Genomic DNA, 15795 nt, shown 5'->3' with positions numbered 1-15795 from the left:
ATGGGATCCATTATCCAGAAATCCGTTATCCAGAATGCTCTGAAGTAGCGAATGGCTGTCTCCCTTCATGGGACATTCACTAAGATTCGTAGTTGCGCCAGGCGTAGTTTCACCAGCGCTCTGCAAATTCACTAAAATCCGAAGTTGCGCTCAGGGGTAGCGTAAGGTTGCGAAGTTGCGCTAGTGTTGATTCGCGAAGCGAAGTTACGCTAGCGATGGTTAATTTGCATACGGCGCCAAATTCAAATTTCAATGGAGGAATATGTAGCAGCACTAAAATTTTTAATTTGCCCTACACATGTGCCCACTGTATAGTTAAGTTGCCATGAGTTAGGAAATGTAGGGGGGAAGGAGGGGAGCCCCAAAAAATTTTCGATCTTTTTCAGCCTATCACCCATAATATAGAAAAAACGCCAGCTTTTTTTCGGGACTTAGAAAAAATTTTAACTTTTTTTGAAGAAATCCCTATCTACTCTATTGCGCTTCGCCTGGTCTGAGGTGGCGAAGGAAGTCTAGCGTAAAAGGTAGCGCTCAGTACAATGCACGCGTTGGTGAATTTGCGTAGTTACGTCCGTTGCCCAAATTTGCCAGGCGTAAGGGTGCGAAGTTACACTAGCGAAGTTACGCCAGCGTCCGTTAGTGAATTTGCGAAGTAACGAAAATGCCCAACGCTAGCGAATTGACGCATAGTGGCGCATAGTGAATTTGCCCTATAGACTCCATTTTATCCTAATAATCCTAATTTTTGAAAAATTACTCCCTTTTTCTGTGTAATAATAAAACAGTCGCTTGTACTTGATCCAACTAAGATATAATTAATCCTTATTGGAAGCAAAACCAGCCTATTGGGTTTATTTAATGTTTACATGATTTTCTAGTAGACTTAAGGTATGAAGATCCAAATTATAGAAAGATCCGTTATCTGGAAAATCCCAGGTCCCGAGCATTCTGGATAACAGGTCCCTTACCTGTAGTAATAATAAATGTATGTATTGGGTGTTGCTATATAGAGAGAAATAATTATTCAGCAGTCTTATTTAGAAAACAAAGACTGGAGCTCTTTGAGACTGGTATTCACTTTAGTAGTCAAACCTGTCCATGGCTGTAGGTAACAGATTAAAAAAAAAGTATAAATGACTCCTGGTACATTATTTATCCTCTGCTTAGGGCTGTAATGCATTTAGACACAACAAAGGATTCCCGGGGGCAGCAGAAATAACGCGGATTAGGGAAAGGCTGGCTGGAGACTTAACCGTTAATCATATTTAGATTGCGTGGGACAGGCAAGACATTGTGTAGAAAGCTTAGCTAAGTACTTGTGGCAGATATAAGGGATGTTTATAGGCATGTATATCTTAATAGAAGGTAGCTATACATGGGCATATTAAGGTTGCAGTTTATTTGTCCATCTATGAGCTGAAAGCCAGTCAGCCAAGTTGCAGCTTATATACCCATATATGCAGGTCCGGACTGAGAATTAAAATAGGCCCTGGCATTTCAGGTACACATAGGCCCAATCAGCCCACATAGAGGCCCAAACAGCCCCCACCAGCCCACTAAATACTGACTTTCTATGGGACCTTATAGCAGCCCCTCTGGCATTTGCCAGAACCCATAGATTGCCAGTCCGGGCCTGCATATATGGGCCCTCTCCAATGTCCTTGCCGATACATATCGGGGCAGATATCTTTTCGGACAGGTTTGAATTTCCAGAAGGCTTGCATAGGGACCTACTTCATTTGCTCCTTGCCCGGTATCAGCCATCTCTAGGTGGACACTTTAGACCAAGATCAGCTTGTTCAGTTCCTTGCCAAACAAGTGGATCTTTATGTGTATGGCCATCTTAAAGTTCACAAGAACCACCTTCCCTTAACCCTGCCTGTCCTAAATTTGCTAACCCCAGTTAATCCTCGCTCATCTCCTGTTTCTGCTATGCTCAATTTATGCACCACAGTCAAGAAGTGGTTGTGCAGAAGATGGGACAATCACAAGTTCTATCGATTCTTTGACCATGGATTGGCCATAAACAAGCCTTTTCCATGCTTTCTTGCATTTGTCTTCTCCTTTCCACCCAAAGTCTATATCTCTGCCGCCCCTACAAGTGTTTTGCTCCACCTTCCCTCCCTTTTCTCTTTGGTCTGATTCTCCCTCTGTAGGTCTTTCTGCCCTACCTTAAGGGCACACGCTAAGATTCGGGGAGTTTTAGTCGCCTGGCGACAAATCACCTCTTCTTCGTTGGCTAATCTCCCCGAAAAGCCTTCCAGCCAGGCAGAATCTAAATTGCCGGCGGGATGGCACTCGGATCGCTTTATTTTCCGAAATCGACCAAGTCTATTTTTGTTTAAAGGAGGCCATGTGTGTGCAATAAAAGCAACCGACAGACCGAGCCAGTGTATAGGCCTAGCTGATGGGCCTAGCCAACCAATATCTGGACGAAAAATGTCCAAGGTTTGAAAATCTTATTAGGAGGATCTTTAAATGTATGGCAACCTTTAGGACAAGATTGTGAAACAAATTACCAGTCCACAGATAAGCCCTCTGTATAATGGACTGCTTCTTATCTCAAATTCCAACAAAGGTTTAGGGATGGGAGGGGTTTATTTATACAAAGCGCCTTAGGGCCCTGACACACTTGGAGATTAGTCCGTTGCCGGTGGGAGGCGAGGCAATTTAGAGCGACTTTGAAAAGCCAAAGCGACTCCTATGACTCATTTCCCACCGGCGATTTACATTTTTATTAATTGAGGGGCAACTTATCTCCATGTGTGTCAGTCACCTCAGCTCATTATGGAAATTATGAGTGTGAGGGTGTACAGTGAAAAATAAAACCCTTTTCCATTCCTGCACTATGATAGCAAAAAGTCAGGGGTTTTTTTTTCATAGAAATAGTTTAAGTGCTGACATTTCCTGAAGTTATAAGCCATTTAAAATAGAAATAACCAATGAAAACAAATATGGCTTAAAATTCTGTTATTTACTTAACTTACTGTACCAGCCCAGAGTTTCAGCAGCCCTATATCAGTAATGATCCAAGCCTTCAAAGCAGGAGGTTGCCATCTTGGATCTTGTGAGGATATCTTTTGAGTGTCGGTGGCACTGCACATGCTCAGTGTGCTCTGAGCTGCTTCTGAGAAGTTTAAGCCTAGGGGTTGTGGGACGTTATCAAGCAGAAAGTGAGGTTTGCCCAAGGTATACTGTAATGTGCATCATTTCTTACCTAATTCTTTGTTAATCTTTAGTTCTTTCAGATTCTTCCGCCCAGGTACATGTTCTCGTCTTCCTCCAATATCCATTCCTCATTCATTCCTCTTCCATATCTCTTTCTTTCTCCCTTTGTCTAGTTTCATTTTTTTTTTTTAACAATGATTTTTTGTTTGGTTTTCCAAGTGTACAATATACCGTACAATCAGGTATTTTCTGATTTTTTAACAAGATTTCTCCCTACCCATAGTCACCTCTTATCTGCCACTCTACATATTTACTCCTTGATACATTTTTCCCCATTTGCCTTTCCTTCTCTGGGTGTATTCTCCTCTTGCATTTCACTTCGTCCATCCATCTATCCCTATTTTTCCTAACCTCCTTTCTTCCATAAATGTGTGATTATAATCGGTGATGGGCAAATCTGACCTGTTCTGACAAAATCCCGAAATGCATTGAAGTTTATGGGTGTCGCACATTTTGTTCACCCATTGGAGTCTATGGGTGTCATTGTTGTGTGGTGAAACTTGGCAAAAAAATGTCACTCATCACTAATTATAATCCTTTATTAAAACAGTGCCAACATATTCTCCCCAGGTTTACATAGATGTTATGAGTCCCTGACCCAATGGGGCTTACACTCCAATTTTCCCTATCACATCCTCAATATTTCCTCACTCTTCTGTTCTTTCTCACTTCTCCTCTCTTCCCCCCCTTATTGTAGTTCTCTCCTTTCTCTTTCTTTTCCTCTTCCATCATCAATTCATGTTATTTTCCTCTCTCCCCCCTTACCCTCAGTTATCCTAATACCACAACACACAACCCTACAGCTCTCATTGAGACAAGGAATATACAAATACTGTTTGTCTTTATATTTGTTCAGAGAAATCACTGGCCACTTCAGGTTCATTGTGCTTCCGGCGCTATTATCTATCAATCAAGGGCCTCTTACAGGTGTCTCATTCAGTGCTTGTTTACACTTTAGCCTATCTGCAATCATGCCATTGTGATTGTGTTCCTGGCCATCTATATAGAGTAGCCAAACAACACAGGCTGGTGTAGCGGGGATCTCCCCTGCACGTTTATTTCATCACTTGACGAAATAAACGTGCAGGGGAGATCCCCGCTACACCAGCCTGTGTTGTTTGGCTAATCTTCTTTCCCCTGATATTTCTGGGAGAGGCGCCGACCCCTCCAGCCAGCACCGGGCAACTATCATCAGGAGAGACCTAGGGGAAATTAGGTAATTTGTTTTGCCATCTATATAGAGTAGCAGGATCGTGCCATTGGCTGTACATCATGCAGATCTATTGTTCAGCGCTGTGTTAGTGCTTTAGAAATATTTGTTAATCACAATACTGTTAAACCAATAGAAATAAGTGATAATAATACAGAGAAATGAAGTCCTGTAGTATAAATCATATAGTCTTTATGTAACCCTGTGTATTCTTCTTTAGTCGGGTGTTTAATGGTGAATGTATTCATGTGCAGAGCATTTCTACTATTTTGGGCCCCTTTAGAGCCTTTTTTTAATTGACTCAGGCTCCATCATTGAGCCTGACCCCAGTGTGATGAAGAAGCCTCTTATCTGCCCTTATCACCTTCACATTTCCAACATAACCATCAAGTTTAGATGGATCAAGAAGCTCTTTAGCACTTGTTTATCAAATATTTATGAAATGGAAAAGGTTCCCCAGAAAAATCACCCTCCATCATATAATAATTTGCAGCCTTTATAATTAACTTTGTCATGGTTAAGGTGGCCATAGATGCAAAGATCCGCTCGTTTGGCAACAAAGCCAAACGAGCGGATCTTTCCCTGATATGCCATTAAAAAACATGGCTATATCGGGTGTAATCTGATTTTTCGGCTGTATGGCCGAACGATCCGATTACGATGTGCCGTGGGTTCCGGCGGGATCGGTCGGGTCAAAAATCAAACCTGACCAAACGACCGATCTCCGCCAGACGAAAGATGTCGGCACACGCCACACACGATCCGAAAATCGTACGAATCCTCGATTCGTACGATAGGATCTGTGTGTCTATGGCCACCTTTAGTCTCGGCAGCCATTGCCTAGTGGAAGCCATGTTTCCTATAGTGCACTTGATGCAGCCGTTGGTGTCTGTTTTCTTCTCTTTTAGCAGGAATAGGTTTCTTATGTTGATCATCAAAAAACATTTATATGCAGCTGTAGAAGTGTCAGACAGCCTCAGTGGAGCTCCCTTTTATAACTTGTTTGTCTGTTAATATCGGGGTTCTCCATCCCCCATTCTATTGAAGTTTCACAGTGTTAATCCCATCAGGTCTTCTGCTGGTTGGCTGGGATGTTGTTATTAAAGAGATGGAGATACACTATTTTGCTGAAAGTATTATGGGCACCCCTTTTAGTTTTCAGAATTGGCTGTTGAAACCACAGCTTTCATTGCCCACACAGGTGCCACTATATCATACAGAAATCTTGACAATTCCGTGCTTCCTTCTCTTTCGGCAAGAACTTCGGGAAAGCTCCTACTTCAGCACCCCCCATGCACAATGTGAGGTCCATACAAAATGGGTTTTGTAGAGATGGTAGAAGAAGAACTTGGCTGGCCTGCCCGTAGCCCTGACCTCAACCCAACTAAACACTTTTGGGATGAACGAGAATGCCAGTGCCAGGCTCATCACACAACCTCTTATGTATGAATGGAAGCAAATCCCACAACAATGTGCCAACATCTAGTGGAAAGCCTTCTTCTCAGAAGAGTAGCAAAGGTAGAAACTTCATGTTAATCCCCTTGGTTTGATGATAGCATGCTGAATAAGCAGGTGTCCACATACTTTTTGGCCATATAGTGTTGCTTTGTGTCTATATGGGTGGGAAAGTGTTTTTGTTTGTAAGCATACTGTATTTAGAAGGGGGTGTTCTGTGCACAAAATATTCCCCCATACTGTACTGCCTACTGAATAAAAGACACTCTGGTCTTCTAGATACGGTGCGTTGTTCCTATATATCAGTTGGGATAAAATAGCCCAGGGGTCCCCAAACTTTTTCACCCATAAGCCACATTCAAATGTAAAAGAGTTGGGGAGCAACACAAGCATGAAAAAGTCCCTGTTGGTGCAAAATAAGGGCTGTGATTGGTTGTTTTATAGCTGTGAATGTTGCCCAGCTACTAAAAATAAAGGCTTTTTAACTATGTAGTTAGTGCTGGCCACTTTGGGTTTCTGGCTATTTTATAGCCCCTATGTGGACTGGCAGCCAACAGGAGGGTCTATTTGGCAGTACGCCTGTTTTTTATGCAACAAAACCTTGCCCCCAAGCCAGGAATTCAAAAATAAGCACCTGCTTCGAGGCCACTGGGAGCAACATCCAAGGGATTGGTGAGTGGATTCAGTGGAATGGCTTCTGCGTGTAATAACATGAATTGAGAATAAAAACACCTGTCCGTGCAAGGTTCCTTTATTGGGAAGCGAGTATCAAGCAAATATTGTGGTGCTTTCTAAATAACTAGGATATAAAGCAAGAGAAGGGCAAACAAATGTTTGCTGCCTGTTCCCTGGAGCTCAGCAGTGTTAATTAGTTGGAGTTGTTGTCAGTTACCCAGTCACCCCCTCAGATCGTTTCTGTATGGTCGAAATGGCAAGAACCAATTATAGGGGAAAACCATCACAAATTCCTTTGAAGTTCTGCAGCAATTAAACTAAAGGGACCTTTAATACATGTGCCATGGAATTAAGAAGGAAATCTACCAACTATTTATGGAATTTAAAAAATAAACAATATAGTGACTGTTCTTAAACTGGCTTGACAATTGCTTGGCCGTTCCAGACCAAGTCGGCAGCATATTGGCCTGTGCATGGGGTTAAACCAACAGTCTTCCCTACTGATAAATGCCTGATTATATGATAGATCAGGAACATAAAAATGGGGCGGCAATTCAGGTGTTTTTCCAACAGATCTACAATAGTGTGACTATGTTACAATACAGAAAGATGCAGGAAGGTTTACTCTACTTTTATATACTGTTTTTTTGCCCCTGCAATCATGTTCCTATACATTCTATAATCTTCCTTAAATAAATAACTTGTGTTTTTCCATCAGCTGGTTTATGGGACGGCGCCCAGAATTTACAGATCCCAAAGTCGTTGCCCAAGGCGAAGGAAGAGAAGGTAATTGGGTTCAGTTTGGAGTAGGCTGGTTGGTATTGTATCAGTAATTAACCCTTTCACCTACCTGTAATGAGATCACACACAAATGTATTTTTTTACACAAACTTACCTAATTCCATATATCGAAAGGAAGTCATGTTACGCCTACAAACCGTTTCTCAACATCCCCAAAGGTGGCCATAGACGCACAGATAATTTTGTTCTAAATGAATTTTCGTACAATATTTGGTGCGTGTATGGTGGGAGACAAGCCGACCGATATCAGCAGAAGACTTGGATATCGGTTGGCTCGTCGATCCTGGCTGGCTGGAAAATTTTGATTGGGCGCCTTTAAAGGGGAAGGAAACCTAGTCGGCGCAAACCCCCCACCCCCCCTCCCGTTTGTTGCCCACCCTCCCTCCTCCCCCCAGGAAGAAGATCGCGTGGAAGAAGATGTCGTCTGTGAACTCCCTGGACTGGACCTGCGCAGAAGGGTAAGTAACAAGTTAGGGGCATTTGCCCAGTGGGACGGGTAGGCCAGGAGGGAGGGTGGGCAACAAACGGGAGGGGGGGTGGGGGTTTGCGCCGACTAGGTTTCCTTCCCCTTTAAAGGCACCTGAACATCAGCCATTGTTAGTGCTGAATTGTAGATACAGGTAGAATTCTATTGTTTCTTCCTATGTATGACGATTAAGCTCTACATGTGTGTATTGAAACGAACGATCTTTCGTAATTGTAACGTCTATGGCCACTTTTAAGCTGGCCATAGACGTGCAGATTTACCTTCATATTGGACGAACGATCGTTTGGTACCATCTCCCGACCTGCCACTAACCATTCCGATCAAATAAAGTAGTAAAAGAACAGATCATACGATGTTCTGCCCTGACAGCAATCGTATGAAAGTTATGTCTGACAAAAGCTGTTGACAGTCTCCCAATGATATCGTCAGATCGATAATTCATGCAGAGATATTATCGGTAGCCGACAGAAATGTTCTTACCTGGCCGATCGTCTGAACGGCCGATCGCCATCTCATGAAAAATGTCGGGACACTCCACACACGGCCCGAAAATCGTACGGAACTGAGATTCGCACAATCAAATCTTTGCGTCTATGGCCAGCTTAAGTCTCTTAGTGTAATGCAACCCCTCCCAATCCTTGTTCTATTTGTGAAGTGATGGATTCTGGGATGTGAAGTCTCCTTTCATAGCGATCTTTCTTGGAAAGATCTTTTCCAAGAAAGATTGTAATTGTTACGTCAATGGCCACCTTTAAGGGATGTTGGGAAAATGATTCCTTGGAATACAGCTCCTCTCCAGCCAACAAGAACCAACTCAAAAACATTTAAAGGAGACATATGGCATAAATGAACGCCTCTTAATCTTGTAGACAATTATATATGGTGCTGGTTTCACTTTGAGCTATAAATTAATATTATCTTAAAAATGGCTCCTTTATTGGAGCTTCCTATAGATCTGCTGTAGTCCCTATAGGTGTTTCAAATGAGGGGTGGGCATGTAGAAGCCAGAAACACAGCCCTGCAGTCACACAAGCAAAGCCAGGCTTCAATTCCCTATCCGGTCAGCCCATCATACAGTTCAGTGTGCTGATTGCCGCCGGCTCTCCTGCACAGCCAGACAAAAAAGTCCTGCTATTTAACTACCTTCTATGAATATGAGCTTCATATCTTTGCCCCCATCCTCTCCAACCCAATTTCCAGTGGGCAGGATATTGTAATACTTCCACCATATGAACAGTAGGAGAGAAACGTTACCATTTGGGTAGGAAATTACCCAATCTTTCTAGTGAATTCAGAGTGACGGCAAGTGGCAGTAATCTGTGGGTGCCATGTGTTAAGACCCTGTGATGGGGATGGTTATAAACATTTTCCTTTCTCCCTACTTCTTACCTCACTATTGAATGACCCCAAGGCTAGGGTAAAAAGAGTTAGGGCACTTCTGTTTTGTGCACTTGAAATGAGGTGGTAAATAAAGTACAAATATGTTTATAGTAGAGATGTGACTGCTTGTAACTTGCCATGGTCATAATCAATTGGGGCATGGCCTAGAAGGTCTACGCTAATTAGTAGAGACACTGAATCCTTATTTTCTGGATTTGGACAAATACAGAATCCTCCACCAAACGATTCTTCACAATAAAATAATTCTGCATTAGTGCCTTGTCTGCCATAACACATCAATGACGTGTCTCCTGGCCTGCCAATAGAAAGCATGCCAACCTTCTATTTGTCTCCTCCATTTGAGCGCAGCTTGAGAGCCCTGTTATTATTGTCACGAGTGAAGATATAAGTTGGCCATAGATGCAAAGATCCGATCGTACGAATCATCGTACGATCGGACTTTCCCATCTCCCGACCCGCCACTAACCATTCAGATCAAAGTCTTATAGTCAGATTAGTTAAAGAACAGATCAGCAATGTTCTGCCCCTGACAGCAATCGTACGATATCTATGTCCAACCAAAGCTAGTGACAGTCTCCCACTGAAAATCGTACGATCGGCAATACACGCAGAGATATTACCCGCAGCCGACAGAAATTTTCTAACCTGTCCGATCGACCAAACGACCGATCTCTGCCGGACGAAAAATGTCGGGACTCTCCACACACGGTTCGAAAATCGTACGAATCCTCGATTCGTACGATCAGATCTTTGCGTCTATGGCCAGCTTTAATCACGAGTTTCATTGCAAAAACAAAAGCCATTTTCTTTATATTCCATCAGTGGCTGGTGAGTAATTAAGAACATGGCTTTCTCTGCAGGTTGGAAAAGGGAGGAGTGGATCTTCTCCACTCACCTTCTGGACCTTCTGGACAAAGGGAAGGAAATGTATGGAAGGTTATTTATAACAAGGCAACACACTGCAGCCACAGAGCTTTCACTTGCCAATAAACGTCATGCTGTCATTATAGCTGCTTATTTAACTCATCATTTTCATTCTGCTTATTATGCACAAATAATTGTGCCTGCTTGTTTTCTCAAGATTACTGTCCAGTGTTTATAATCTCCTAGAGAGAAATGATGCAGAGAGGTTAGAACAGGGGGTTTTGGTCCAATACATTGGGAGTTACAGACATTTTGCAGTTCCAAGTGGGATGTGTATAAAAAAATATTACACCACAGATATGCTTCCTGACTGGGAAAAGCAGCACAACCAGTTTTTATAGAGGTTGTTGATTGTGTCTATAGTAGTAGTGGGATAATACTCTGTGGGAAGGGACTGTGACTGTGGGATAGTAGGGAGAGATGGTGCCTATAGTAACAGTGGATAATAGTCTCTGGGAAGGGAGTGTGACTGTGGGATAGCAGGTATAGTAGGGAGAGATGGTGCCTATAGTAACAGTGGATAATAGTCTCTGGGAAGGGAGTGTGACTGTGGGATAGCCGGTATAGTAGGGAGAGATGGTGTCTATAGTAACAGTGGGATAATAGTCTCTGGGAAGGGAGTGTGACTGTGGGATAGCCGGTATAGTAGGGAGAGATGGTGCCTATAGTAACAGTGGGATAATAGTCTCTGGGAAGGGAGTGTGACTGTGGGATAGCAGGTATAGTAGGGAGAGATGGTGTCTATAGTAACAGTGGATAATAGTCTCTGGGAAGGGAGTGTGACTGTGGGATAGCAGGTATAGTAGGGAGAGATGGTGCCTATAGTAACAGTGGATAATAGTCTCTGGGAAGGGAGTGTGACTGTGGGATAGCAGGTATAGTAGGGAGAGATGGTGTCTATAGTAACAGTGGGATAATAGTCTCTGGGAAGGGAGTGTGACTGTGGGATAGCCGGTATAGTAGGGAGAGATGGTGCCTATAGTAACAGTGGGATAATAGTCTCTGGGAAGGGAGTGTGACTGTGGGATAGCAGGTATAGTAGGGAGAGATGGTGTCTATAGTAACAGTGGATAATAGTCTCTGGGAAGGGAGTGTGACTGTGGGATAGCAGGTATAGTAGGGAGAGATGGTGCCTATAGTAACAGTGGATAATAGTCTCTGGGAAGGGAGTGTGACTGTGGGATAGCAGGTATAGTAGGGAGAGATGGTGTCTATAGTAACAGTGGGATAATAGTCTCTGGGAAGGGAGTGTGACTGTGGGATAGCCGGTATAGTAGGGAGAGATGGTGCCTATAGTAACAGTGGGATAATAGTCTCTGGGAAGGGAGTGTGACTGTGGGATAGCAGGTATAGTAGGGAGAGATGGTGCCTATAGTAACAGTGGATAATAGTCTCTGGGAAGGGAGTGTGACTGTGGGATAGCAGGTATAGTAGGGAGAGATGGTGCCTATAGTAACAGTGGATAATAGTCTATGGGAAGGGAGTGTGACTGTGGGATAGCAGGAATAGTAGGGAGAGATGGTGTCTATAGTAACAGTGGGATAATAGTCTATGGGAAGGGAGTGTGACTGTGGGATAGCAGGAATAGTAGGGAGAGATGGTGTCTATAGTAACAGTGGGATAATAGTCTCTGGGAAGGGAGTGTGACTGTGGGATAGCAGGTATAGTAGGGAGAGATGGTGTCTATAGTAACAGTGGATAATAGTCTCTGGGAAGGGAGTGTGACTGTGGGATAGCAGGTATAGTAGGGAGAGATGGTGCCTATAGTAACAGTGGGATAATAGTCTCTGGGAAGGGACTGTGACTGTGGGATAGCAGGTATAGTAGGGAGAGATGGTGTCTATAGTAACAGTGGATAATAGTCTCTGGGAAGGGAGTGTGACTGTGGGATAGCAGGTATAGTAGGGAGAGATGGTGCCTATAGTAACAGTGGGATAATAGTCTCTGGGAAGGGAGTGTGACTGTGGGATAGCAGGTATAGTAGGGAGAGATGGTGTCTATAGTAACAGTGGATAATAGCCTCTGGGAAGGGAGTGTGACTGTGGGATAGCAGGTATAGTAGGGAGAGATGGTGCCTATAGTAACAGTGGATAATAGTCTCTGGGAAGGGAGTGTGACTGTGGGATAGCAGGTATAGTAGGGAGAGATGGTGCCTATAGCTGTGCTAGAGTCCTGCAGCGGGTCGGTACCTGCGGGTTTCCATCAAAAAATCAGGTACCCTGCAGAATGAGGGTAGGCTTTTCAGGTGTGGGTATAGATGCGGATGTGGGTATAGGTGGGTATAGGTTTGCGGGACGCGGGTCGGGTGGCGGGACTCTTCCTGCTGCAGCTCTCTCCCTGCAGCTTTCCCTCCACTCATCTCCCCTTCCCATCTGACTTCCAGCACAGCTCTCTTACATCACACGGCAACTTCTGTCCCTCTCGACTATCAACCACGTTTGATGTCACTTCCAGGTTTGCAGCAACATCACTTCCGGTTTGATGGTGGTCGGCAGTTTGCGGGTCGGGTTGCGGTTAAGGCAGTTAGTTGTGGGTCCGGGTTGGGTAGCAGTTCAAAGTGGGTTTGGGTCGGGTCCGGGTCTTGGAAATTGGTTCAGCGCAGGACTCTAAAGATGCCTCTAAAGATGCCTCTAAAGATGCCCGAGCGTTGATATGCAGCACCCAAGTGGTTACCCATGGGTCGGGCAGGTTTGCACTGACTTCCACACAAATTTCGCTGGCACCCGCAATCTTACTATGTCCAATTTTTATAGATTCCACCTGCGTGCTCCACCCCTTCCCTGATGTCAAAGACACGCAGGCACGGGTCTAATAAATACCGAGGCTCACCAGGTTAAGGCAGGTTAGAGTTTGGTGTGGGTAACACTAGAGCAGGTTAGGGTCGACTTTTTGTACCTATGTACCTTACGGTGATATTTCCAATTTCTCTTCCAGTTACCAGAGTCAGATCCCAGGGATGTGTGACTGTCTCCTTCAATGTGGTCACCAAAGACCTGAAGAAACTGGGCTACAACACCGGCTCCAGCGACTTCCCCAGTGCTCAGCTAATGCCCCAGCCTTAAAGGACCAGTGACATCAATTTTTTTATTAAAAAAAAAAAAGACATATTAAACTTTTTAAATCGCTAAGTCTTTATTAAGAAATAACTCCACTTGTGCTCCTCTTCAGAAAAGGCGAACGGCACTCGATTTCTCCTCTGTGCTTTCCTTATAGGAGATAGCCTGGGAGGAGAAATCGAGCGCCCCATGATGGATCGTTGCTGTGTCGCCTTTTCTGAAGAGGAACACAAGCGGCGTTTCGGTAAGTTATTTCTTAATAAAGACTTAGCGAATTAAAAGTTTAATATGTCTTTGTGTGTTTTTTTTGTTCTACACTAACAAATTTTTTAATAAAATTAATTGATGTCACTGATCCTTTAAAGATCCTGCGGGTTGCCATACTGCTCGAGACTGACCCCTTCAGGCAGTAGGTCTCTCTATAGCTCCTGCAGGTTTCTATTGAAACTAACAACACTGTGTTTTTTTATGCTGTTAATCAATTTTTAAAACTATTTTATACCTTTTACACTTTTTTAATAATATATGAAAGTTGGATAATGTGCTGGTTTTGTCAGGGGCAGTTTGGATTGCTATGCTGCAGACTGTGATGGAAGCCTGGTGTACTTCAGCAGCGGTTGGCTGCTGGGAGTGAGGGGTCCGCACATATCCCACTAGTGTCCTGGTTATTCTATTGCAATAGGAAAGCCGGAACACTAGTGGGATATGCACACACATACAGGCCAGTATTGTTTACTCCACCTGGTGGTGTCAAGCTGTAACTGTGTTCTCCTGTAGGGGGAGCTGTAGTTCAATATCAATATGTGTCGGTTCACACGAAACACTTTTATAATCTGTATTTATCATTTGTTAAATGTTAATGATTAAAAAGTCTTCTTGCATTTTTTTTTAATTTATTGTACCACATGTGCCATCCTTTCCATTTAAAGGGGAACTAAAATCAGCTTCCACGTGTTACATAATGAAAGCAAATGTAGGGCTGATAAACTTACCGTGCACATTTCATTAAACGTGTTCAATGATTTCAATGTTGTAAATGTCATTGCTATCGACAGCGCTTACTCTCTCTTGCCCCTTCCATTCACTGCACTGCTGGTCCTGACTACACGTGCCCTTGGAAAAGTGTAGCAGTCGCTGGCTCTCTTCCAGATGATACTCTGGTTCCCAAAATGCCCTCAATGTGACTCTTTATATTAGGATTTCCTACCGGCCTGGATCCATACAGTAAGCAATAAATTTGAAATTTAACGGCACAGCCTTTTTTTCCCCTAAAACTCCTTATTATGTATGAATACATAGGGAAATTGTGCAGCTTCCTTTATACATTATCAGAAATCAGTGTTGCACTGGGACTTTTAGGGCCCACCAGAGAACCTGACATCCAGGGCTCACTCTTGCAAGAACTGCATGGAGACTGTGCCAAATGGTATATAGGTTATATAGTGAATAATGTTCCCCCTCTTGTGAAATGTGTGTATATATATATATATATATATATATATATATATATATATATATATATATATATATATATATATATATATATATATACATATATATATATATATATATATATATATATACATATATATATATACATATATATACATATATATATATACATATATAATACACAAAAGCCATGAATATCTTGTAAATTATATCCTTATGTATCCTATGTCATCGGTTATAAATGGTGAGTTCTGATGTCATCAGTTATAAACGGTGAGTTCTGATGTCATTTCTGTCACATGACTCACTGAAACTTGTGTATTATAATAAATAAAGTACCCCCTGTTGCAAAATATGAGGATATTAGAAGTTAGCTCGGAGTTCCATGACCTGTATGAAAGCACTCTGCTTTCGGCCTCGTGTTTTTTATATGGTCATGAAACGCCTCGGTAACTTATAATATCCTTATATTTTACAAGAGGGGGTACTTTATTCACTATATTATAAGGCATTCCAAGACTATATAAAAGCACAAGGCGAAGGCTGCGTGTATTTACACAGGTCATTGAACTCCGAGGTCTAGGGTTACCACCTTTCCCCCCGACTAACTCCGGGGGAGGCGCGACAGTGATGTAGCGGGGGTGGGCCATGACGTGAAGGGCTGGACTGTGCAGTATGTGGGCTGGGCTGTGCTATCCGTGGCGGGTCTATCTCGGGAAATTCTGCCTGGTTTTCCTAACTCGGAAAACCCGGCAGCCAGTTTTGACACGAACAGCCCTTCAAAAAAACGGGCTATCAAAATCAACCCTACAGAGGTGACTTCTAATATCCTCATATTTTACAACAGGGGGTACCTTATTTATTATAATATACAAGTTTCAGTGAATCATGTGACAGAAATGACATCACTACTCACCGTTTATAACTGATGACATCAGTGCTCACCATTTATGAGGATATATAATTTACAAGATTTTCATGGCTTTTGTGTCTTCTATAGGTTTATGATGGGAATAAAGGGCGGATGTAGATGTAGTATGATGTAGAGAGGGATATTCTTTAGTTATTTAGCTTTTTATTCAGCAGCTCTCCAGTTTGCAATTTCA

General features: G+C 43.0%; 1 protein-coding gene across 2 annotated transcripts in view; it reads left to right on the top strand.

Moving 5' to 3' along the window:
• The window catches only part of b9d1.L (B9 protein domain 1 L homeolog), a 45398-nt gene extending 31137 nt beyond the window's left edge, over positions 1-14261 (top strand). The window contains exons 5-6 of one of the 2 annotated variants that reach the window (XM_018234428.2): positions 7287-7354; positions 13116-14261. In XM_018234428.2, coding sequence (XP_018089917.1) covers positions 7287-7354; positions 13116-13243 — 196 coding nt within the window. In that variant the 3' untranslated portion in view covers positions 13244-14261. 2 annotated transcript variants of the gene reach the window in all.
• Positions 14262-15795: the final 1534 nt, after the last annotated feature.

This window comes from Xenopus laevis, chromosome 9_10L (genome assembly GCF_017654675.1).
Source record: "Xenopus laevis strain J_2021 chromosome 9_10L, Xenopus_laevis_v10.1, whole genome shotgun sequence".
Classification (NCBI taxonomy): Eukaryota; Metazoa; Chordata; class Amphibia; order Anura; family Pipidae; genus Xenopus; species Xenopus laevis.
This window is presented reverse-complemented; position numbering and strand designations above follow the sequence as displayed.